Here is a 14,881-nt window from a genome sequence, read left to right as displayed (position 1 = left end):
GAACCCCGTTAGTCTGTGACACTAACGACAATAAACACACAGTATACTTGAAAATTAGGTAAAAACATTGTTCGTTAGAATGTTTAGATACTTAAATAGCACATTTTTACAAGAACAATGTCCACGAATATTGCCTACTAGCATAAGCTAACGTTAATGTTAGCCACAAAGTTTAAGTAAAACTCACCTTCGTATTAGTGACTGTATAACGAGGCGTACAACCTTTCTCCAGCTGACTTGTTGGGGCTTCGGATCGATGTACAAACCTTGGCCAAGCCCTGCAAGCACCTAATGTAAAAGGCCATTTTCAATAGATCGGAAACAATCGAGCCGCTTTTCCCCAAACGCGGAAGCTGAGGTGCAAAGAGTCCATGACTTATCACATGAATAAACTTATTCACGTGTGATGCGTTTCTTATTGAATGGAAACACAGCAACTGCAAAATTGTGGTTTGTTTGGTATTAGCAGAATATCAGCAAAGTTTTACACACAATTGTAATGGAAACGCTGCTACTGTTTTCACGTAAACAAAGAGAGAAGAAGAACCATACCACCCTGTCCAGGAGAGACTGTTTGTCTGTCTGCAGAGAGGAGATGTTCTCCTCCAGACGGCTGGCCTTCTCCTCACTCTGCTGCTCCAACAAACACAACTGCTGCTCCAGAAAGGCCTTCTCAGCACTCCACTCCCCCTGCTGGAAGAAAATTGGCCTTAATGTACTTAAAAAAAATACATTTTAACCAAACCTACAATGACACCATTTCCTAAAGCAAAGGAGCTCAAATGCACTTTTGGAAGATACTGATCTTTTTAAAAATAGATTTCTGTTACTGTACTGACAATGCACCTTTCCTAGTAAAGCAAGGTCCTCAGCAGAAGTTATTCATACCTAACATGAAGTAGGTTACCTTAAAACTAAATAGCCAATCAAGACTTTTAATGTTAAGCTCCTGTGACACACAGCTATCTGCCTTTGCCCCATACTTAATAGTTCAAAGGGAAAACTGTGAACTTTGAAGTGAAAGAGGAGGAGGCAGTGTTGTGATGTTTACCAGTTTCTCCATGTGTTGCTGTTTCTCTGTGACCTGCTGCTCTGCACTCTTCATCCTCTCTGTGCTCTGCACAACCTGCTGCTCCAGACTGGCAATCTGAAACAAGAACATGTTACAATAAATATGCAACAAATGATTGAGCTGCCGCTGATGAAAGTCAAAGATGCCTGAACCTAGGTGGAATATAAATTCATCATGCTGATTTATTTAGGGAGTTTTGTTCAACTCCTTATCTGTTGGGTTTTCTTCCAACATAATATAGTGGATAAAACATGCCCTGGATCAAATGCAATGTTGTTCAATCAACGTGCAGAAGCTTTCCTTCAAAGCACAACAACAAGTCTGGCTTCAGATCTGCAGTGTAAACTAAACTACTGGTCAAAATAAGAAGCCACTCAGCACTCAGTATTGATCAGAATACATATTAAGAGGTAAATGAAATTTAGAATTAATATTAGAGGAAAACTACTGATTAAGGAAAGAGGAGAAAAACAAAAGTAAGAAAGGATTACAAAAAGGTAAAGAAGAGCAGAATATATTTCTTGTAAGGGGCTTTGTTTCTTTCATGTTTTTGGGAACCTACCACAGGCTGCATCTAATCTGGATGATTTCTCCATAAAGAGATGTTTTCTCTTTATGGAGAAAACATCTCCATCTCCATAAGAATGGAGATGTTTTCAAATTCGTCCTCATTAACATTATTTGAGTTCTAGCGTTGTTCCTATTTGCAGTTCGGCTGAACTTTGAGGTTTATCAAAAGTATTTTTTTTAATATTTAAGAAATATTTATTCTAAAATTATTTTAAAGATTTAAGCAAATATAAGTGGCAAAACTTGATTTGGAGCTAAGCTGTCCTCTGTGTGTTGTGGAAAATTCAAGAATCTCAGAGCATATAAACAAGTCCTAAAAGAAAACCGTCATGACCATAATCAGACAAACCCTAGCCATCATAATGTAGACCTACTACATATTATAAAGAATACTAAACGATCAGTAATGGTAAATGAGTCCTGTGATCAATACCAGTAAGTGTGAGTGAGTGAAGCAGCTTACCTGAGCATCTGTTCTCTCTCTGTAGGCCTTGGAGGAGTCCTCTTTGTGACGAAGAAGAGTCTGCAGCTCACTGATACTGCCACTCATCTTAGACACCTGAGTTCAGACAGGAGGACACACCCAGAAATCAGGAAGATGGACCTAAAGATTTATTTATTCGGTTCATTTAGGATGCATTCACACCAGCTCTGTTTAGTCCACTTAGTCATCTGTCTAGAAGGTCCAGTTCTCAAGATCTCAAGTTTTAGCTTCACCTGGTTCAAATCATGTCAAAAAATTATATCACAAAAGAATTAGCATATTTTGCTAGCTAATTATTAATTGTCAAATCCACAAAATAATCAATAGGTCAGTCCTACATTGTACTGATGTGAAGTCAAGCAGAAAGGACTCAGCTTTTCCACATGTTGGTGTTTGAAGGATTTTTGCTGCAGATACATCATTTACTACAAATGATCAAGAGTTCACTAAAGGAATACAATATTTGGCGATAGATAAAATGTTTATTTTTATTTCAAAAATAATTGAATTGTTTATTTGTATCTTGGAATGTATCTCTAATATTGTATGAAAAGGGCTTAAGTGGCTAAATGAAAAAATTGCAGAATGTGGCTTTTTTTAATTATCAGATTAATTAATTAATCCTCAGAACAATTGCTAGAAACGTTGATTTCTAAAATAACCGTTAGTTGCAGCCCTAATGCAATGCCTTGGTGTTTGTTTCAGCCTCTTCATAAAGAGAAGAGGCTGAAACAGACACAATGAACCACCTCAGCTATTTCAGTCATAGCTGAGATGCCACCAGAGCGACCAACAGATAAAAAAACATGTTCCCATTTTTTGCTGAATAAATTATATGATTCAAATTGTTGTGTTCTACTTGCATCATTTACATGCAGACTTAGAAGTGAAGGAGGGCGTACTTATTGTTAGATGGAGATGTAAAGTGAACAGATGCATTGCTTCACCTGTGCCTCCAGAGAGCTGACGGTGTCGGCGTGGTTGGTCCTGACAGCCAACAGTTCTGCTCTCGTCTCTTCCAGGTTTAGCTCAAGGTCACTTTTCTAGAACAAAAACAGCAGCACAGGCAATCACAATTATTCTTCTACTTCCCTTCTCATATTTATATTCACAAAATAAACAGACTCTTTGTCTACATTAAATCTGACCAAGCCTCTCTTGTTTTAGGTCAGAAAACATGGCGACAATAATTTTTTTAGAGACTCTTTTTGTAACTTTCCAGGAATTCAAAAGTTTAAATACATTTGGTTAGTGTCAGGTGATAGCTGACACTAACCAAAGTAATGCTGGTCTTTCAAAATGTATATAAACTTTTGAATTAAAGCAAATAATTTGGGTAACTAACTGACCTAAACAACAAGAGACATTTGGTCAGATATAACTTCAGACAGTGAGAAAGAAATGTGTTCATTTGATGAACTGTATATTATATTATGAAGAGTGTATGCCTGCAATGAGGAAGAATTATTTTTAAGCTTTGGACTGTGAGGGGACTAAAGGAAGCTTGTTGGGAGAAGCCCACCTCCTGAAGGAACTCCTGCAGATGCTCATCCTGGCTCAGGTTCCCCTGCAGCCGTCTCTCCAGGGACGAAGCCTTCCTCTGAAGCTCCACCAGCAGCCGCTCCTTCTCCTCCTCCGTCACTGCAGCCTGACCAAACAGTCATGACAAGTTCACTCTGTAGTTATGAACTTGAAGCCTAATACAAACTGATGAACTTCTGGTTCATGCAAGTCCTGAATTACATGATAACTTCATTGCATGATAAATAAGAACCAGCTTGATAATTTCCATTTGGCCAATTGTTTTTTTCGTTACCCTCTCTTTTTCTACCAAAGACTGTATGACAAGATCTTCAATCTGGTGCACTGGTCTCAACAAGACCTTTTTTTGAAGCACTATTTTGTTTAGGCTTCAGGATAGACTGCCATTTTATTTTGGTTGTTTTGGATATTTAAAATGTCTTCCAGTTCCAGTGTTAAATGTTTGTTAGAAATGAAAGTTCATTGATCTTTGAGCGGGTGTTCTTGCATTTTTATGCCATTATCAATACGTTACTTGAAAATGGTCTCAAAATAATATTGTTGTTTACCGCAATAACTTCTGGCACAATTTATCGTCCAGCTTAACGGTTTGATAATGAAAGGCCAAGTTTTGACTTTGGCTAAGAATTATTTCTGCCACCTTTTTTTCTCACCTTCTGTAGTTGTAATTTCAGGGATTCATTTTCAGCCTGCAAATTGTGGAGGGATTTCTCTAGAGATGACACCATGTTGTGGGACTGAAAGAAATAAAGATAATGTTATTATGAATGGACCAGAACGTGTTCAGTGCAGACATCGCAGCGTTCTGAGCTGACCGTTTGGAAGTCTTCTGAAACCCGCTGGATGACCGCCTGCAGCTTCTGGCATCGTGTTTCTAGTTCACAGATCTTCTTGTCGGCTTCTTCTCGGAGCAGCAGCAGTTCTTCTCTGCACAAGTACAAACAACAGGTTGATATTCCACAGTCCAACACAACAGGGGTTTTCTGAGAAAATACTGTTCAAAGGGCTCCTGAGACACTAGCTGCCCTACAGAGCAGCTTGCTGAGTTACACCTGTCGTCTTTTAAGCCAGATAAAACACAACGGCCACATCTCTTGTGCACATAGCGTTCACCAACGGAGAAACATCGTCATTAACAGCTGGAGCAAGATGTCAGGACTGATCAGACTTCCCACCATGCATCTGTACAACCCTGTCCTCACAATCAGTTTGGTTCCAGGTTGTTGCTTGGAGTTTGAAAAATAATAAAGCGGATGTTAAAAATAAATAATTTTTTTAATTTAGTTTTTGAGGACAGATTTGATCTTTTTAGAAATTTGAAAAGTGAATAGATAAACTCTCATAATACATGGTTAAACCGCTGAAAGAAATTATTTGGAAACAGAAGAACATTTACAGCTGAAGCAGAAGCAAAGCATCAAACAGACACAATGAGAAGGTTCCTATTGTCCAAAAGTAACTGAGTCAGTCGAAGCATATAGATATTGAATAAGAGGGGTCCTAGGACTGAATGTTGAGGTACCCAACATTCATTCAAGAGGAGTGAACTGACATACAATCAAAGCTAAATTATTAGCAGGTCATAACAAAACAGAGTAGAAGCAAGATAGCATTAGCTTCCTGCTCTAACTTCCTCCTCTGCATTCTCATCCACAGCTCTGATAGGGAAGACTTCAAGAATTGTCCCAAAGAGCAGCTGGCTCTCTCAGCTTCCTAACGGCTCCTAATTTATTATCATTTGCTGGCCCATATGTTAACATAACTTACAAATAGGAATATTGTGCATGATTAATTCTTTCACATTAAAAGTTCCCTGTATGAGGACCCTTATACTTGCTTAATTTTGTGTATTTTTTCCAGTTATGAAAGCAGACATACTTACTTGGTAATATTTTAATCAAACTTTAAATTTTTAACTAAAACAAATGAACAAAACGCTAAAAACAAATCTACGGAACAGGCCCATAGTAATAATTTATTATTATCTAATCTCTTTAATCCTCAGCCAGATGCTACTTCTCTTACAGGCTTCAGAGAGAGGAACAGATGGTTCCCATGCTGATCAAAACAAAGTTTCACCAGGAGCAGAGAAAATAAAAAAAAAAGCAGGCAGCCAAAACATCACTACTTGACCACCCAGCTTCATCATTTGCAAACCTTGTTTTCACATATTGGAGTCCATGTGTATGGCCATAACAACACAATAACACACTTTATTGTTTAGAGTTGTCTTTGATTACTATTAAGTGGAGCATTGATCAAAATATCGTATGTATAATTTTGATGACATTTGACAAAATGTAATATTTATTGCTTGTTTCATAATTCATGACTGTGATTTTTTATGATGTAAAGCAGTTTCAACGGCCTTGTTGCTGAAATGTGCTATAAAAATAAACCTGACTTTAGGGCTCGTCTATTAAAAAGTCCTGAACATCAATGCAGAGACATTGAAGTGAATTCTAACACAAAGCTAAGTGATTCCTGGGATTCATGGCTGAACATCTCACCGCTCTATTTCCAGCTCCGAGTTGAGTCTGCTGCTGTCCTCATGCTGCTGCTGCAGAGCCTGGAGCTTACCCCGGGCCTCGGACAGGCCCCGCCTGGCTGACTGAACCTCAGCCTCCTTCTGCTGGAGCTCCCGCTCTCGTTGGCTCAGCATCTCCTCCTTTCTCAGCAACTGATAAAGACAGAAAGGTAAAAAAATAAATAAAATACCACCGTAACAGAGTAAACATGGATGAGAGATGTGTAGCTGAGAACAAATTAAATATTTCCTTTGGGTCCTGCAGTGATACAAAGAGACTGCACTAAGTTACAGTGTAGCTCTTTAATTAAGCCCGTAGGTCCGCTCTTCTCTATTCTAACTTCTCTATTTAGTCTCAAACTGTGCTTGGAAAATAGATGTTGACAAACTTCACATGTACGCACCATGTGCTTAACTTTAGCAAGCTCTTGCTGCTGAAAGCCTTCCAGTTCATCCAGGTCATCCCTTTTCTGGAAGAGTGCTAAGCTTTGTTCCATCATCTCCTCAAGCCGAACTGACAGGGCAGCTTTCTCCTAAACATACAGAATAACTATTTATACCAGAGATCCCACACATTCGCCATTCCATATATGTTGGGTGGCAACACACTCCCTGAGACTCCCTGTGGGGTTCTAACAGTTCTCCTATAGTCTGTGTGTTCGGTGATGACAGTGTAGGTCCAAACTAGCAGTGCAGAGAGCATTCTTAAAGGGGCAGTATTATGTGTTTTATCATTTTATAGCTCAATCAAGTAAGTATGTTACCTTCCATTGTTATAAAAATGCTGCAAATCAAATATAACTTAAAAGAAATTTGACTTTGTAATTTAACACCTTGAAATTGGGCCTTTGTCTCTTTAAGAAAGCCATGATCTTTCTGAAACTCCAACCTCAGGAAGTCATCACAACATGTCTCCTCTATTAACCCTTTAACAACAATTTATATCAGCATTGCTCTGAGAAGTAGCTCCTATTATTAGCTCAGCAGATGTGCAGTTCCACTAGGTGTATAGTAATTGCTGCCGGCTAGTCTGAAGGAGCAGAGTGGGAGAGTCATGGGGGAGAGCTGCTGAGGCTCTGAGGGGGAGCTTCGTACTTGATGGTGGAGCCAGGTCCTAGCCAGCCGTTTTGCACAGCTGATTGGTTGCCAACAGAGACTACAGGATTTCTCAAACATACATGAAAGAATCACGCAAACACTCCAAGTATAATTGTGATGACGGAGTAACGTTATAACATGATGTAAAAGTTCACACAAGTTGATTTTACATAACATTGCCCCTTTAACAAATCAAATGAATTGTTTAATAATGCTCAGTCCAGCAGCTGAAACGAGCCCCTGCCATTCTGTTTCTCTCTTCAGCTTTTCAAGAATATGTACGGTGTTGACTAGAGCTCTAAGCTGTTGAGTTTTTGTTCACACCACAGGGAGCACCAGAGTAGACATTTCACTCTGACCAAAGTCAAAATAAAGGGAGTATGTGGTGCCATAGAGCATTAAATCATAAGCTAACAGCTAACAGACTTTAGGATTCTCCAGGTCATTGGTCTGAAGGGTAAAACATACCAGCAGGTGGCAATATTAAAGGATTCAGAGCCATTATATTTCAGTTCCACTTCCATATAAAATGCAATTTAAGACACTTTAACCTTAAACCACAAGAAAATATGATTGCAATAGATATGCGATATTATACGTTTTGAAATGTCTTTCAGTTTTGGTTTGCATCTAAAAACATTAATTCTATCTAAACAGATAATAATGCAAGCATGGTCTATGTCTACAATGTCATAGATCTTATCATCTCACCTGAAACTCAACCATTCCCAACTACAGTAAAGCGACGATGGACAGGCTTCTGTTGAAATATCATCCAAAAGGAGTACCAGTTCTAAATATTAAATTTTATTTTATTTATGCTTTATTCGAGAAAAAAAAAGTGTGTCAAAAATTGTTTACACCCTTTTCAGTGAAAAATTTCAATTCAATGAAAAAAAAAATCTATATCTTCATTAGAGCAATCTTGTAACTTCTTATAACTGCTGATTGGACTTTTGCATCTTTCCTCAGGTATTTCAATGATTTACTCCTTGCCATCATCCCAAGTTTTAACTCCCTAAGATTCTCTTCCAGGTTCAATCAAGACTGGCTGGGCCATTTTAAAATATTACTGTAATTCCAGTCAAAAGAAAGACGGTAAAATTAAAAGATTACTTTAAGCCTAAATCTGCCAGCTGTGTGAATAATTTTGGGCTTGACAGTATGTAATGGTGCTACTCACAAAAGATGAAGTACAAAAAATTAATCAAACAAAACAGCCCAGCTTTACACCACTTTACGATGAAATGGTAGAGAACATGAATGTATGTTACCACCCCACCAACATGATTCCACTGCACAGTTCAGTGCTAAGAAATCTTTCAAGGAATCCAAACTACATCAAAACATCCAGAAAAAACATCAGAGACAATTTGAGGTACTTGCTTTTTCTACATCGGCCATCTTCTCCATCCACTCCTGCAGGAGAAGGGAGAAAGAAATAAGCAAACAAGCTAAACTCACAAACTAACAGTTGCTGTGAGATTTGAGAGACACAAAGGGGTTTACCTGATCCTTTTTTTCCAGAGCTAAAGCCATTCCCTCAGCCATTTTGGCCCTGCTGCTCTGATGACACTCGTTCTGCTCTTGGAGTTTCTTAATGGATGCTGTGCAGTGACAGTGACAGCAGGAAAAAAAGGAAGAAACCATACAGAGGTTCATATGTAAATGATACAGCCAATAAATCAAAAAGTGGCTTTGTTAGTAGCTGTGAAGGGAGATTAGGTGTTCTTCCTGGAAGCAAAAATGAAAACAAGAAAAAACAAGCAAAGAGGAGCGATGCATGGTGACAGAGGAAAAAGGGCAGAAAGGCTATTGTTACAGAATCTGTGCAGGGTAAACAAACCCACCCTGGTTTGACCTAAACTAATCCCCTAAGATCCCCACAAAGCCCCCACCACACTGAGGTGTCCACACATTGACCTGATGGTCAGCTTGTGGTATTAAACCTAAGCAGATCTATTTGTAAGCAGTTCTACAAAAAGATAAAGAGCCTTTTTTGCTGGCCTAACACTCAAGAGTCAGAAGTTATCAAGAGTTCCTGACAGTATTAAAACACTCTACACCTTTAAGAAAATACATCATCACAGGAGAATCTTAACATCTTTAATTCTTTCACTTAACAAGAGTCTTTATTCACTCATTTTTAAAACAAAGACTATATTAATTTTCATTTCATTTATACAGAAGATATTAGGGAATAATGACATCTCAAACCAAACACACCTTGTGGTTATAACATGACAAGAGGTGATGAAGGGCATGAATACTTCTGCAACTAGCTAAACAGCAAATAATCCCCTAAAGACCAAAAGGGAGGCAGGTGACATTATTTGAAAGACGACCTAGAACTGAGAAGCCCTGAGGTTTGAAAGGTCAAAAAGATGAGCTGGAAGTTATTTAAGGTATTGGAAGAATTTGTTGAGAAGTTTCACCACTGGCAACAAAGTCAACAGACCAGAAACCATCTGGGCTGACCTCTACTATTTACACATGGGTCATAGGTGTGGCTGCACTCACTGTCCCTGCAGAAGGCTGACTACTATTCCCTCAATAAAGAAGGAAACAAAAATCCCTGAACAAATACAAGAAGAAACTGAGGGTGGATTTTTAGATTGAAAGAAAAAGCAGCAGCCAAGTGTCCACAAAGCAAAGATTTAAAACTAATCCATACAGAAGTGTTGATGTGCTTGGTGATGCTGAGGAAAGTGGAAAGATAAGCAAGAGAGAGAAAGCTGTTTGGGCGGAGAGGAGAGGAGAGGTACGTACAATCCTGATGCTTTTCTAAAGCAATTTCAAGCTTCTCCTTGGTCTTCTGCATAATTCGTAGCTGCTCAGCGTAGTCTAGTGTTGAGAAGTAGAGTTTTGGGATGGGGTATCGACAACACACACATAGACACACACACAGAACAGAGGCACAGACCAGGTAAGAGACAGGCAGGGGAGGATATGAACAAAAGGACAGGGAGAAAACAAAAGGGAAAATATGATTGAGAAACAATGGAAGGTAAAGTTTCTAATGATTTTCACATCTGAGAAAACCATACGGGTTTAAAGGCTTCATGAGAATGTATGACCTTTAACCTTTTCTGTGAGTGAACATCATTACAGCAACTAAAGGGAAGAAAAGGAGAGTGTAGGGCTAGAAAATAAAAACAGCAACTTTTTCACAATGAATAAAGAGTACACACACAATTAAACAACCACAGACATGTTCACTGATCCCAACCTGATCTCAGCTGGAAAAACTCAACTGAATAAGTGAAACTAACACCGGCTGGAGGCTCGTTAGAATCCTGTCAAAATCAGCTGATTTGCCTTCAGTTATGAAACACACAACTAAAATCTAAATGTAAAATAACTTCGACCTCACAAAATTACCTTTAGTGCAATAACATCATACAGTTAGCTAAGGCTTCCATTTTACAAAGGGATTTCTCCTAATTAGAGAAGAAGTCTGTGAAAAATTCACAGAAAACAGAACCAAAAGCAAAGCACTGAGCAGGATTCATAAAAACCACATAATCTTTCTATCAAATACAAAAAAGGACACATGATGTTTAAAATCCCTCAAATGGTTACCCATGCTTTATAAGCACCCCGACTGTCAATCCACAAGCCACACAACAAGGATTCTGGTTCCAAATTAGAGTTGGTCAACAATTGATGATTCAGTGACCAGAATCACATGATTTTCAGCAAGATCAGCCCAAAGTAAAAGGTCCGAAACCCACTGATGACAAGAAGTTGGCCATGACCAGTAGCAGAGAAGTGTTTAACATGAAATCAGATGAAGCACAGAACCTCTGGCAACCCTGAATGTTTTCAGCTATTTGGAAATCTGACTTAAGTCAAACACTTAGTGAAAACACATGCTTTATTAATGAATGCTGAAATTGTTTCATATCTCTAGAGGCAGCTCTACAAAAACAGAGTTCAATAATCAACTAGGGAATTCTGATTGGTACATCTTTGACAAGAATGAGAATATTTGGCTTCCATCATTGAAGTAGTTTCATTTTTTTTAATGACCCTCGTGTTTTATTGTTTACCAGCACAACGTTTTCTGCTTTCTGCAAACATTAAATGACTTTGATCTGTACTGCATCAGACTGAAAACTGCTTGACCTCAGTCCCATGTCCTACCTGACAGCTTGGCCTCCAGCTTCCGGATCTGATCGTTTCTTCTAAGAAGCTGGGCTGACAAGTCGTCCCTTGAGCTGCTGCCATCAGATGCCTACATTCGGACAAACAGCAATTAGAAGGCAGACATTTTCAGATAGCTAAAATAAAAGTCACAAGTAAAACAAAAAAAAAAAGGTAAAATGCAAGGTTTGTCTTGAAACCTTGCCACAACATATGTTTAAACATTTTTCCAAAAACATTTTTTAACATTGCTTAAATATCCTTGAGTAGAAACACGTCATGTGATGAGTAAATAAAGGCATAGAAACATCACTTCATCCTTTCCTATTTAAGCACTCAGTACTGCTGAACTTTTTGAAGTGTTTAAACCCACCAAAAAAAAAAAAGGATTTTCTCAACAGATACCATCATTTTGTTTGAAACTCTGTATTAGATGACTGTATTCAAACTTGGATGTTGGACGTTCAAAGGGCAGAAACGCCTGATCCAGTAATAAATCATATCGTGATCAGTCCAAGTGGTGAGCAGTGGTTAGTTACAACCATTCTTACATCGAGCAGTGAACAGATAAAAGTTTGCAAAGTGGACCATTTTCCTGCTCTTACAATATTTTATCCATCTGAGAGAGATGGATAAAATGGATGGATAGGGCACATTTATTAAGCCTTTTCATGCATGCATACATGCATACATGCATACATGCATACATACATTTATATTAGTGAATGCTTGATCGTTTGCAGCTGGAAATCATCTGTAGCTAAACAGAATTATTCACATTTTCATTCATATTTTCTATGAATAGAAATTTCATAGCAAATATTTTGGCACCCAGGGGTGAACAGAAACAAAAACTTAGCTGTTTCTTTTTTAACTTCATACTGCTAAAAAATAGAGTAATGATCATATTAAGACTTTCAACAGACAGTAAGCAGAAATTAATGCTCTAAAAGTATAAAAAGGACAACCTGCACAAACTACCTGGGCTGCACCAAAAGTAAAACCAAGACACTGCTGCTCACTGAATTATTTAGCTGAGGTCAACCTCTACAGCCTTCCTTTGCTAGTGAGAGATGACACCATCCTGAGAGTTTAACACGCCTCCGTTTGTTTTATAGAGTAAACAGCAGACCAAAACGCAAGACACACAGTCAACAGTAAATCATACAGATAAAAAAAAAAACTGTTAAGAGTTTTGTGGTTTAAAAAAAAAAGATGATGATCAAATCACTTAAATAAAACATGGAGGACTTATTCTAGTTTGCTTTAAAGACCAGGAACCATAGCTTAAAAATGGCCTGTGCAAGAGACCAGAGTTCCTGAGCATGCACTGATCTGAACAGCCTGGGACACTTTGCAGTACAGAAGAGGATGTCCATTATTACATCACAATATGATACACAAACTCTACCTGAACTCTGGACATGGCTGACGTTTAGGCAGAGAAACCAAAATAAAATTTAGCTGTCATACTGGTTATTTCTTCTCTTGTGTTTCAGCAAGTATTCTGACGATGTTATATTACTTGCTGCAGTACTTTAGAGCAAAAGAATTATATCATTACTCTCAAATTTGTGAGAGTAAATCAAGAGAAAATTTTTAAAAAATTATAAAAATCCACTGGAAGCAAAGTCCTGGATCTCTTAAAAGCTTTTATCCAATCTGGGTTGATGTCAGTGTTAGAGCTGGACCACAACTGTACTGAACCACTGAATCCAGGACACTCAAAAGCATCTTCATGGTTCCGTTTATAATTTTTAGGTGTAAAGAGACTGTTTCTATCATAACAACTGGGATAATCCTAGACACATCTGAGGTGTTGACTAGAGCAGAGGATCCCAATCCTGGTCCTCAGGAACACCGCTCTGTACATTTGAAATGTTTACCTGCCTCAGCACACCTGATCTGAGTCAAACACTTCAGGTTTCTGCAGAAACTACTGAGAAAACATGGACCTAATTTAAATTTGTCCTGTTTTAGCTGTTTCTTAAAACTGATTTATTTTGCAAATGGTTTTGCACATCATATAATAAATTTAAAAAGTCTCCACTTGGTCGTTGGGAAAGGGTAAAAAGCAAGTGATGCAGGATTGGGCTACAGACCAAGATGTGAAGCTTCAAAGTACTTACAAAGTCATCCCCAGAGTCAGCTCCGACTGAGGTGATAGATTCCTTGCTAATTGTGCGGGGGATACGGACACCACTTCTGGGGGCTGTGGCTGCCTCCTCTGCAATCTTCTTCTTCAGCTTGGCGAACATGTTGCTCCCTTTAGCGTCTCGTTTTAAGTGCACTTTACAACTCCTGGAGAATTTTTGACCATATGTATAGATGTTAATGCCTGTTGTTCAGAGGCCTCAAGAAAATGGTCCTATTTTTTCTGTTCCCACTTCAAAACAGGCTTGTGGTGTTTTCATTCTGCTACATCTAGAAGAATAGAAAGGACATTTAACATAATGTAGATCCCAACAAAAGAAGTATCAACTGTAAAACCTGAAGTCAATGAGTTGAGTTTGGCATTAAGAAAATTTGCTCTGTGCCTTTAAGGTAATTTTCCACGTAAAACTGGAGATACATTGTTTCCAACAGCTGCACTGGGCACCTACCTTAAGTGCACTGTTCACTTCAGGTAGGTGACAACAACCTGAATACCTCGGTTTGATAGAGCCAACTACAGCAGGCATTTAAATCTTGGGGATACAGCAAGGCGGGGACTCTTTGCAAAAGCTCAGAAAGTTGGATCTTATATCAGTAGACCAGTTTAGTATGAACTGATATGTGTCAGTTCATCAAATCTTATCTTGCTTTCTATAATTTGCATAGCTAAATGTGTTGCCATGGATGAGCTTATGTTTATTCTGACTAAATCTGCGTACCTCATTTAGATGACACACTGCTGTCTTATGAGGGTTTATCCAATTAGGACCGTCCAGGCAAACTGCCACATAATGTTTTGATAGCCTACTAGCTCTGCTGTTTTTAACAATGAGAGTAAACGTTAGCTCTCGCTAGCTTATTGCTTCTCCAGACTCTCTTACCATAGTAATTCCGACTAAAAGTCCACTCGTTGCGTTTCCACGTTTTCGATGGCTTTACATATTGTCCTTTTCGATATACACTTAAAAACAACTCCAAGAGAAGCAGGTAAATAAAACAGTAATAAAAAAAGTCGGTGAAACTGACTCGTCTGACAAGCTAGCTACTGCTGGGGAGCTAGCTACACGTAATCAGCCAAACGCCAGCTGACTGACTACGTCATGGCGAGGCCTCTGCTGATTGGCTAGCAGAGTTAGTAGGCGTGGCAACGTAGATAGTAACTGCTATGGTGAACAATCCCTACAGGCAAAAGAGGTAAAGGCAGCATTTGATAATAGCACAGCATATAGAACATAGAGAATACAAAATCATACATAATAAACTCTGACAATTTGTTACATGAACTTAT

The 14,881-nt window shown here is 38.5% G+C and overlaps 1 protein-coding gene across 4 annotated transcripts in view; it reads right to left on the bottom strand.

The window, feature by feature from the left end:
* The window catches only part of golga1 (golgin A1), a 25,078-nt gene extending 10,389 nt beyond the window's left edge, over positions 1 to 14,689 (bottom strand). Inside the window, exons 1-15 of one of the 4 annotated variants that reach the window (XM_015041820.1) lie at positions 14,475 to 14,689; positions 13,569 to 13,863; positions 11,440 to 11,530; positions 10,063 to 10,137; positions 8,803 to 8,900; positions 8,680 to 8,712; positions 6,600 to 6,728; positions 6,179 to 6,348; positions 4,484 to 4,595; positions 4,322 to 4,405; positions 3,649 to 3,774; positions 3,074 to 3,169; positions 2,106 to 2,201; positions 1,052 to 1,147; positions 553 to 693 (exon numbers count right to left, since the gene is read on the bottom strand). In XM_015041820.1, coding sequence (XP_014897306.1) covers positions 553 to 693; positions 1,052 to 1,147; positions 2,106 to 2,201; positions 3,074 to 3,169; positions 3,649 to 3,774; positions 4,322 to 4,405; positions 4,484 to 4,595; positions 6,179 to 6,348; positions 6,600 to 6,728; positions 8,680 to 8,712; positions 8,803 to 8,900; positions 10,063 to 10,137; positions 11,440 to 11,530; positions 13,569 to 13,697 — 1,476 coding nt within the window. In that variant the 5' untranslated portion in view covers positions 13,698 to 13,863; positions 14,475 to 14,689. The remainder of the gene's footprint in view (positions 1 to 552; positions 694 to 1,051; positions 1,148 to 2,105; positions 2,202 to 3,073; positions 3,170 to 3,648; positions 3,775 to 4,321; positions 4,406 to 4,483; positions 4,596 to 6,178; positions 6,349 to 6,599; positions 6,729 to 8,679; positions 8,713 to 8,802; positions 8,901 to 10,062; positions 10,138 to 11,439; positions 11,531 to 13,568; positions 13,864 to 14,474) is intronic. The other 3 variants (XM_015041821.1, XM_015041823.1, XM_015041822.1) reach the window with 3 other exon arrangements.
* Positions 14,690 to 14,881: the final 192 nt, after the last annotated feature.

Source organism: Poecilia latipinna, unplaced genomic scaffold, assembly GCF_001443285.1.
Source record: "Poecilia latipinna isolate Pla-1442-1.1 unplaced genomic scaffold, P_latipinna-1.0 Scaffold570, whole genome shotgun sequence".
Taxonomy (NCBI): domain Eukaryota; kingdom Metazoa; phylum Chordata; class Actinopteri; order Cyprinodontiformes; family Poeciliidae; genus Poecilia; species Poecilia latipinna.
Note: the sequence above shows the minus strand (reverse complement) of the source record. Positions and strands in the feature narration are given on the sequence as shown.